This window comes from Teleopsis dalmanni, chromosome 2 (genome assembly GCF_002237135.1).
Source record: "Teleopsis dalmanni isolate 2A chromosome 2, ASM223713v2, whole genome shotgun sequence".
Classification (NCBI taxonomy): domain Eukaryota; kingdom Metazoa; phylum Arthropoda; class Insecta; order Diptera; family Diopsidae; genus Teleopsis; species Teleopsis dalmanni.
Window position 1 is genome coordinate 6,443,687 of NC_051847.1, and position 11,265 is coordinate 6,454,951.

At 33.2% G+C, this 11,265-nt stretch overlaps 1 protein-coding gene across 1 annotated transcript; it reads right to left on the reverse strand.

Annotated features, from left to right (window-relative positions):
* Positions 1-7,732: 7,732 nt before the first annotated feature.
* On the reverse strand, positions 7,733-8,872 carry LOC119681974 (protein pangolin, isoforms A/H/I/S-like; the record flags this gene model as incomplete). Its single annotated transcript, XM_038095295.1, has 2 exons — positions 8,679-8,872; positions 7,733-7,936 (listed from the first exon to the last, which is right to left on the reverse strand). Coding segments are annotated over exons 1-2 (294 nt in total), but the record flags the coding sequence as incomplete, so codon positions are not given.
* Between the last annotated feature and the right edge of the window lie 2,393 nt (positions 8,873-11,265).

Consider the following 11,265-nt stretch of genomic DNA (forward strand, 5'->3'; position numbering starts at 1 on the left):
TTATAAAAGGTCTCTTCAAAATCTAGAGATGAGGAAGGTAGATAAGCGTCTTTTTAGACAGAAAAAACAATATCAAGAAAGGCGCGAGCGAGTGTAAATCGAAGCGTGTAAAAAAAAGGAATGATGCCCGCTAGTTTAATCAAAAGGTCAACCTTCTGACCTGTAAGGATAAAAATAATTACTATTTTACTACTACCTGGCGATGAAAACATCATTTCCGCCTTTGGAGCAATACTTTCGGAATCCCGAATTGAAGTTGATATCTGAGTGTTTGAATGTTTGATACAGAAGACTTAGGCTAAACTCTGTCCGAACGTTTTATTACTATGCGAGGCTTTAGAGAAGGTCTTTATCATGTGGTGTTTTCATTTTCGTCGTGGAAGTAATCATACGCAAGCCAAATGTTCATCGTAATGAAACAATATTTTACAAATGTGTTCAGCTCATTACTTAAGCCGGCAACAGCAACAGCGAAGAAGAATGTTCAAACTTGGTTTTGGTGGTTTTGGTGGAATCATATGTCGGTTAGTGATAGAAATATGCGTCGCCGTAGTGAACAATAACGATGCCAGCTTGTACTATCATTACCTATTGACGAAGTATCATCATTACCAATAGCTACTACAATGAGCTGAGTAGACAATTGGGATATTAAGCTCTTTCTCGACAAATAAAACTTACGTTCTATAGGTCTCTCATAGAATAATGAAGCTGTGCTGGGAGTTCTTGAAAGAAAAGTTATTCATAAGATCTTTGATCCTTTACATGTTGACGACTTTTACCGCATTCGAATGAAGTACAAGATGTACGAGTTTTACCACTACATTGAAATAATTCAGCAAATTAACATACAGTGGCTTCGCTGGTTTTATTATGGTGTGAGAATGGATGTAGTTGGGGTGCCTGGGGTGCTGCGTTAGGACAAAACCCGATAAAGGTTTGTTATGCTAAATAAAGAAGGAAGTAAGTGACGAATGACTCTAATGAAATAGGAAGTATTAAAATAATACACAAATTCTTTAACTTAAAATACAAGATATTAGTTACTGTAATATGAAAGAAACTGCTACAGAAAAATTAATATTTTAAAATTTATTTTTAACATTCTACCTTCTTGCTCCTTATTTCTTTTTCAATGACCAAATTAACTCGACAGTGTCTCAGCGTGTGTGTTCACAGTTCACGAAAGTGCATGGGCCACATGAGGAAACATTACTCGCAGTCAGTTTACTGTATAATTTTTTATGTATCCATTTTTGAAACACATTTTACTGCCACAGTTCAGAAATCATTCAGACAATCCGATCCTTCTGCGCAAGGACACAAAAGGCGGACTGGGCTGGAAAAAGGCAATTGCCATCGTCTAAAGTGCACTTGTTATGTGCTCAGGTAATTATGCAATTTTGTTAAATGCTCTACAGACTGTGCAGGACTGTGTCAAGCATAGCATTTATGCATTTTTTATTCTTTACACTTCAGCAGGAATTTTAAAATTCCTTAAAAAAGACACTGCAAATACTTAAAATGGCAATTTCAAATTCATTCAAATAAAAATGCGTATGAAGTAATGGCATCTTGGGTTCTTGAAAAAATAACAGAAGAAGTACCATAGAAGTGCGGCTGTGTACTTCCTGCTCCGCACGTTGAATTTAACTTGCTTCCTAGCAAAAACTATTCCAAATATGCGAAATTCTTGTATAAAACTGTTTAAATGAAATTGTAAATTCTTTCGCAAAGTAGTTTTTAGTTTTTATACTTTCGCGAAGTGTTCCTGCTCCTTCAGCTTTGTTATTTTTAAAAATTATTTAAAGCGGAAGTTCATGTTAGCATGAAATTCATTGGCTTTAGGGCGAGGCTGATTCAAATTAAATGCAATTTTCTACAACGTAAATTTAACTTAATTGAAACAATTTTAAAGCGAAACATTTTTAAAATGAACTTCGTTAACTAACAATGAAAAAATATAATTAATTTTAAAATGTCTAAATTTTTCAAACTAATACGCAAATTGTGAAGGTCTTTTCCTACTAGAAACGTATCTAGTACAGTTCATTGTGTATAAGGAAAATACACTTTATGGAGAATGAGGAAACTGCACTTCACATTAAATTTAAAATTTCAAGTAAAAGAAAATATATCACAATTGGTTCTTTAATTTATTCAATAATTTATTTATTATTTATTCAATAATTAAATGGCCATAAAAACCCATTTCCCGGTTTCAGCCTGGCGTATCACTTCTCTTCTCTTCTATCCATTTTAGCTCATCAAGTGATCGTTACAACTTAATCGTTACACCAAAGATACGGTTATTCCCTCAGACTTCTTCGTTTAACTGCCGCTATGAACACTTTTTTCACTGAAGCATCGTTATATCAATCCTCACAACGGGACTTAGCTGTCGATACCACTAGATCTGAATTCGTTGAACAATGTCAATACCGTAATAAAATTTTCCCAGCTTTTGGTTCTTCGGCATGCGGTAGCCCTCTCCGACTCGTATATGACTAATGATTGTAAGAAGAACTTTTCTGTCAAACAGTGCCTTTGCTGCTTTATCCTTTATTCTTTGTGATAGCATCTATGATTTTGTGTCGTTTTGAAGGTAAATTACCTATAGAACATAAGATTTCTCCGTCGATGGAGAGATTTTATTCCGATTGCTTGCTGAATCCTACTGAGTAATGTTATTCTCCGTTTGATACTCAGGCTGATATTGCTGTTTTGGTTATGAATTTATTTAATATTATTAAATTGTGTAACTATTAGAGATCTGCGACGCCCATTCATGAACTATTCATTCAAAACTATTCTTTTAGTTCAATTTTCTCGATAAATTGTTATATTTAACCTATTTTACCACGTCATTATGCCTTATCATTTATGTAGTAGTGTTTGAGAAACTTCTAGAACTTTTATTCCTGTTTGAATCTCTTCCCTAAACAACCTATAAACGCCATTAGAGTACCTTCTAGTTTTGTCGGGTGATAACTATAATTTAACCTAGTACTGATTGTTTGTGATTGCATTAATAGATTATTTAAGTATAGCCTACTGGACTTTTCCTGACTTTATTAATAAAGAATTTCTCTTATTTTTATTATTTGAACAAATGAATATAATGTTGAAATGTAGTGTTCCATTTTTATCGCATTGACTGACTGCAAAATACAATTTTATTTAAAATATTTGCATTGAAATTAATATTCATATTTCAAATATAGTCGAAAAAGGTTAAAAGAGCTTCTTTAGAAATGTTTAAAAGAGAAAATTTTAAATGGCATTAAGTTCAGTCAACTTCATTACACTTTAATTACCCCAAAAAAGGAAAAAAGTTACACGGCACGAACTCACCGAAATCCTTTGCATATGCAAATGCATTAGCATCATGTGCATTTATGTTAATTAAATGAACATGAAATTTTGTAAATAAAATATATAAAACTTGGTTTGTCTGTTTTTTTTCGTTTTACAGAAAAACTTAACGTTCTCTACGAACGTAATTGGACGATGTTGGTGCATGAGCAACTGCGGCGCTTTGAGGGCACAATTGTAGCTGCCACACGACACAGTGGCAACGCTGTCGGTTCGAGTGGTTTCGGCGCAGGTGTCAGAACTACTGCGCTGGGGCATTTTGGTGCCAGTTTGGATGCAATGGAACAAACACGTTGGTCCTTCAGTGAAGCGCTGCTTTATTCAGTGACCGTAATAACCACAATTGGTAAGTGTAAGCAGCATGAGACAATTTTACTTTGAAATCAATGAAATCGAATTAAAAAACGTTCAACATTTTATTGAGCCTTAATTTTATAGTTTAATTCAGAGTTCAATAAATAATTCAATTAAAATTTTTAATTTCCTTATTTTTGAGTTTTTATGACCGGCGCATGAAGCAGACAATAATTTTAATTTTTCATTCCAGTATTTTGTACTTATCACTCTTTACTCTTTCAATCTGTCTATGATTGTTTATAAGAGTACAGCAATAATGAAAATTTTAAAATTAATTTTAAAATATAATTTATGAGTTATTAATTAAATTTATGTATATCTGAAGCGTCAAAAATGCCTTCACTTAAGAAACACATCAACTTTAAAGCTAACAAATCTTTAATTTTTTCTTCCTTCGCTGTTTCCGGCATCATCCTGACGTATCCTTGACTTAATAGACAAATTTATTTACAGTTTCTTTTGCTGCATACTTTTTGGCTAATAAACGTTCGGCACGCAAACTGTAGATAAATATTTAACATTTGTTGCTTTTCCGTTTTTTATGCCATCATATTTTTTTCTTTTTCCCGTTGTTGTTGTTGTTTGTTGTTTGTTGTTGTAAATCATCCTAGAGTAAATATTTACTTATGCATATTTGGTGCTGAAGATGCAAAGTCATTCCCTATAATTTGCTTAGTAGCTTAAGGCCAAAACGCATAATTTTGCTAATGGCCTGAAGATATGACGGCGCAAATATGTCAGCAGGAAAACGAATTTATTTGTTTTAATAAAGTCAAAAAAATTTTTATCTGTAATTTATAATTTAGATTAGGGAGAAAATTTTCAAAATTAGGTAAAAATTTGGTAAGATGAAAATTGAAAATCTCACAAAAAAATTTTTTACTTTAGATCATGTTTTTTTTAACTCAAAAAAAAAAACATTTCTAACAATTCAATAAAAAATAATTTTTGATATTTTTTATGCTAAAATTAGTACTTATCTCTATAGAGACAGAGAAGTAGGCGTAAAGGTAACAACAACCCACACCACCTAGGTGAGGAAACCTACGTTTACGGTAGCAAATCGTTGACTTATTCGAAGCTGAAAGAGAACGCAATCTGTTTTAGGTTACTTGAGCTATAGCTGTGTAAACATCCTGACTAAGTTAGATACACAGGTATCACTGAGCAACCAGATTGTCATCAACTTGCTCAGCAAACATGTATCTCATAAATTTTCTAACAAAACACATAAAGGATCAACAGAAATTGGTTCTTGTATTATAACTCCTTTTTGCTTTCCTTATGTTGAGTGCAACTGGGTAATTGTACTCTAATTTATGTATTCCTCACAAGCTTCACTGATTATTCGATGTTTGACCTAAGATCTGCATACCGCCCCGTACGCCTATTGACTGCTCTAAGATTAGATAGTGATTTTCATGACACTCAATTTGGTGTCGTTATTACAATCATCTGCTGTACAATGATCTGCTGTATAACCCATATGAGCCATATAAAATCAAATTTTCTCTGCATCATAGTAACTGCTACAGAGTTCGTATCTCGAAATACGTTAACATTGTAGCATGGCACAGTGTCTCTTTAGCAACATTCACTTAGGCAGCATTTGTCAAGTTTCAGTTATTAGTAGTAAATTAAGTGTTATTAATATAACCAATTAAATGTAATTAATATCGAAAGTTATTAATAATTTATATTTAAGCCAGACTATAATCGTTTGACAACCATTTTTAAATTCCTATATAATCCAGTGTGCGACCATAGTAAATACTTTATAAGATAACTCATAATGCGCTTTGTTTTTGTTTAATGTACATATAAATATCATCCTTTAGAGAAATATTTTCACAAATTACTCAAGTTATTTTTCCTTAATATATCTTAGACTCAACAAATATTTAATAACTTTTCCATTTTATTTTCATGGTTGTTTATTTTTCATCGTCTTCTGCTTCATACTGGTGGGTTGTGCGGACACGGTTATGTCAGGTCACGGCAGTCTTACACCGAAAACGGCTGCTGGCAAAATAGCCACAATCTTGTATGCTTTACTTGGAGTTCCACTGATGCTGATGTGTCTATCAAGCTTAGGCGCCTTGCTCGCCGAGGCGTTGCAATGCACGTACGCAAGGATATGTTGTCGCCTAGCACGACATAGCATCATTAGCGGTAAGCACAGCAATGACAGCGACTGCGACGGCAATGAAGCCAGTGGTAAACGCCAAAAACGCTGCAACGCCACAAATCTCAATGAGCGCGTCTGCGGTGGCGTTAATGTGAAACAGCATGAACACGACAGAAACGGATGCCATGAACAGAAGCATGCGGTAAGTGAGACAACTTCGAACAAATAAGAAATTCTATTATAAAATAACAAACAATAAAATTGGAAAGAAGAAGGCATAATAACGATAGAAAAATGAGTTATTAAGAAAATTCTCTTGGAGGCTGCAGCCAAGTCATGTAGGCCAGTAACCAGTAATATAACCCATATAACCCATATAACATCAATATACTCTATTGCGTGTATAGGTAGGCATATCGGTTGTGCTCTTGATAATAATTGATTAGTTAATTTGTTGTTCATATATGGCCAGTGTGAGTATGTGTGTGTGTGGGTGGAAGTATGTTATGTATGAGCACAAACTTTCATTTCCTGTATCGTTACTTGTTGGCACATACCAATATCCGTGCCAAAAATGTTTTGGTCAGGAGCACAAAATTAATAAACTTGCTCATAAACAATGCCAGCGGGCGGAAAACATTAATAGAAAATAATACGCTTCGTCGGGAAAGTGAAAAACATTTGTACATTGCCTAAATTAGACCATGGGGAATTCCTTCTGGTAATGGCCAACTGGCTTCTTTGTTGCCTTCGACTGTACTGTGAATGCGTACACATTTTTATTGAGTCAATTTATCAGAATTATTTTTCGAAAATATTTCATGTGAATTTTGGAATGAAATTTGGCCACAAATATTAAACAAATATTTTTCATCAAAATGCCAGTAGAGTGATTTTAAATGGAGAATATTTCTAAGCAATTTAATTATTGTCTATTAAATTCAATCATATTAGTTTGAAATATTTTTTACTCTCACTCTCATATAAATCTGTAATAGCGGATGAGGCTATTTATTTAACATAACCTAAAAAAAAAATAACGAAACTATATCGCATTATCTTGATATTTCTCAAATCTGGATTATATCAGATTTATGGTAATTACATGGTCACTGATCTTATACCTTAATAAATTGATTGTACCGGCTAGATGTGTGGCATTATGTACAATACTACATACCGTCAAAATCGAAACTAATTAGAATGTTTTGTTCCGTTATTAATTGACGGTAACTATTTTGCTATTATTCCAAAATCTATGATCTTTGCACATCCTCAGGCCATGTTAGCCGGAAAGACTGTACTATTAACTGTATATAAAAAATGCAATAACATATGAGACTGCGGTAAAGGCAGTCGCAAATGTTAAACTGGTTTTACTTAGTGGAATTGCGAATGCCTTTGCGGTTGCAGTTTGCAGTTGTCACCTGCATGTGGCCTAAACCATACTAATCCGTTAATTTATATGAGTGTAAATATGTGTCTTGACAAGTATGTCGGTTTTCGTCACGTTAAATGCAACAATTTTTCTTATTTACGAAGCTATTAAGCCAGAAATGCGATTCATCGCTACCGAATAGTCATTCTATGTTCGATCTTATTTTTAAGTTGCTACAACACCTCAATTTGCAAACTTCTATATAATGATGGTTATTTTCCTTTCAAGTTCATTGTGTAAACCTGTAAATTTTACATTCTCAATGCAAATTATATTTAGGGGAACAAAACGATATTTTTATTTTACAAATTATGGAAAAGAGAGAAGGGAGGCGCCTTGTAAAATGTGTAGATTAAAAAGTCTGTAGACGTGATTTTGGTATTTTTAAGAATAAGTACAGGTCCATAAATTTTATGAATTAACTTAAAGAAAATAAAAGCAACAAAATATTTATAAAAATTCTGTGCAATACCTCCCGAATCCGCGGGCGATCTGTCTTTTTTACGCTTTTTCTTTTTCGACACATAACCATAGTTGTCTCGTGCACTCCACCCTGGGTACAATTCCATATGCAACTGACGTTCTTGGCGCGCTTTTTCGTAGTATTTACTTTGCTCTTCTCGGGTCAGTTCATGCCACTACAAGAGGTTTTAAGCTTTGTAAAACGTTTTTCTAGTGTAACTCAAAAACTGATGATTTTATTTTATAAATTTGTTTACTTTAAAAGTAAAATAGTACGTACTATAGTAGTATGTACTATATGTGCTGTTTCAATTTAGGATTGATTTTAACGGTTCATGATATTAACTCCTAATATATTTAAACACAATATTCAATATATATGTTTCATAGTTTCATAGTTATTAGATAGGGTAAGAGCCGGTTGTTGCAGCTCTCACTAACGGTACTGCGGACGTACTTGAATTTGTTATGAGAACATAGGCATAGAGCCCATATAGTTCGTATAAGCGTAGATTTCTACATACAATATGGCAATATCCAATATGCATTCAAATAGGATAGGTAGGTAATGCTGGATATAGAATAATTTATTTGAGTTGAAATTATCCGTGATAATATCAAAGTTTATTAAGAAACGCCCTCGATGCAGTTGGAACGTGTGTTTGGAGATCGGTTTGGAAAATGTTTTTTTCATTTTTAATGTTTTATTTTTAGTGTTTGTAAGAAGTTCTCAAAAAATGGAAGAAATACAATTTAATGGAAACAAGTAATTTTATGTCGTATGTATGTATATTCATTTAAAATTCAAATTATGTACACAACATATACAATGGATATGAAGTGATTAAAACTTAAAATCATAATTAAATAATAATTAATTATTATAATTATTTATTGTGCGCACAATGCGGTACTTACTCTTCTACCCAATATTTGATTTATAGCTGCAGATTCCTTGAGCGTGCACTCCGCAACGACTTTCGCGCGCATCTCCTTCATGTAAAGCATAAAAGCGTTCAGCGGTTTCTTGATGTGCGGCTTTTTTTTGTCGTCCGAACTGTCTTTGCATTCGTTGCTTTGTGAATTTGTGGAATTTTTGGTATCTAAGTTTCTAGAAATTATAGCAAAAGGAAAATAGTATTTAAATAAGATGTTGCGCCGTCCCATAACAAAAATACAAATTATAATACACAACAAATTATATTAATATTTCTTCGGTAATTAATTAATTCATAATTGAACACAAACTTTAAATCTTTAGGGAAGCATTACTAGGAAGACGCGATTTAGACTTGCGATGGAAGATTATGTTCTGCTGAGATCTAATAGTGCTTCAATTTAGCTATTCATTATTGTAAGATGAATAATGTAATAATAAAAAAATATTTTAAAATATAATATAAAAACAATTAAATAAATATTAAACAAGAAAACAGTTAGTGTTGGGATTGTTGTACTTTCAATACTCTTCACACGTATTCTCTCTCCTATTTACTAAAAAAACATTTTATCAGATAAATACATATATAAGAACGTCATTTTATAATATAAATCCTATGCAAAAATGTGCATATATAAGAATAGAAGCCTCTTTTCGGGAATAAGTGTGATCTGTTTGGACTCAAAAGACGATCTTGTGGGAAAGTTTAATCGATTAACTCTAAAACTGAACGACTAGTTTAGCTAACAAGAAACAGATGGGTTTTTCTAAATCTATTCGTGTTATTGTACTGATTGAAAGTGAAACATATATACTCAGATAGACTGCAACGTTTCTTTTACTGCGCGAAAAACATCTTTACAAACCAAATATCCATCTTATTCACAATAGTGTCAAGGATATTAAAAAATATTCGTTTCTGGAAATGTTTATAAATGCTCAAAAAATATGAACAGAGGATTTCTGTTGGGTTTGACTGATTAGGAATTGGGTCACAAAAACATGCACTTTCTTCCGTTTATGTATATAAAAAAACAAAATTGTAGGCGTATTTAAGAAAGAGAGGTGTACCAGCGTTTGACATGGAATAACGAAAAATATGTATATGATTATACTTGACTACTAGAGTTTGTTACTCTTTTGTCTATATTTTTCGTACTCATCCACGGATACACCACCTTAGTGTGAATACGCCTTAAATATACTTAACAGAAAATACAAAATGTAAGGTATTTACGTTTGCTTTAATTTTGATCCAATGCTTAAATCGAATGGCATATCACTAGGGCAAGAATTGCCTATTGCTGCAGCATTCATAACAACAGCAGCGGCGGTAAGAGCATTGAATTGAGCTTTAAAAATATCTGTGAACGTTCTACCGTGAAAAGCAGCAACAGTCGCTACTGCACTTGTTGCGGGCGCGGTTACTGTTGGGGACGACATTGTAGCTGGTGGCGGTGACTTTTCAGTTGAAGTGGTCACTGCATTTGATAATGATTTTGTTGTCGTAAGTATAGTTGCATTTGAAGAATACTTACTTTCGATATGTGTTGAGACATTAGATAAGGTTGGAATCGTAGCAGTACTACTGAATACATGGCTATTATATGGATTAATTTGACTTACTTTATTTACTAATGCTGACGTTGCATTTGATATTGCACTAGTAGATGAATCGGATGCTGTCATGGTAGCTGTCGTCGTATTGATACGTCGAGCAATATTTGATTTTCGTCGATGTTTGCTTGGGGTTGATGTTATCATTGACTCAACAATGCCATTGTTCTTAACAGTAGTGATGGGTGCACTTGAATTTGGTAAAATGTTTGTAGGAAGTCCTTTCTTGCTCTTTTTTAATGAAGAAAACAATTTGTTCTCTTTAATTTGGACTTTATTTTCATACATTTTATTTCCTACTGCATTCTGAACCGTTCCAATTGCTGATTTTAAAGCAATCACTGCTGCATCTGTATCTTTTATATTCCCTTGCGTAGTTAGAGCAGCGCATTCAAGTATTATTTCAGCAGCAGTTACAGAATGTTCCTTATCAATAAATTTAGGATGCCAAAAACAGTTCGGTGAGTTTCTTTCATATTTCATTTCCTTACATTCAGACTCAATACTTTTATTATTGTCATCATCAACAGAATGGCCAAAGGATTTAGTATCACTTACGAACTTTAATATGTTGTCTTCAATTTCTTTCAAAGAGCTATCTAAGTTAAGTGCTTCTCCATCAAAGTTCTTCGAAAACACTTTTTGTTGTACAAAACTATTTGACCTTGCATTTTCTGACTCTGAATTTTTCCCACTTTCGGAACTGCAAATACCAGTTGCTGATCTTACAGATAAAGGTGGGTACAATTTTAGTGCTGTTGCCATTGCTGCTGTGGCTACGGAACTTATGTTACAATGTGAAAACTGTTCCTTAGTTTGCTGCAGGCGTTGGATTGACCGCATATAATACAAATTAGCATTTTCACATTGCAATATTAGTTGCTTTATGTTTGCTATCATGTAATTAATGGAATCGTCATTTAAACATAAACCTTTTCTTACTGTATC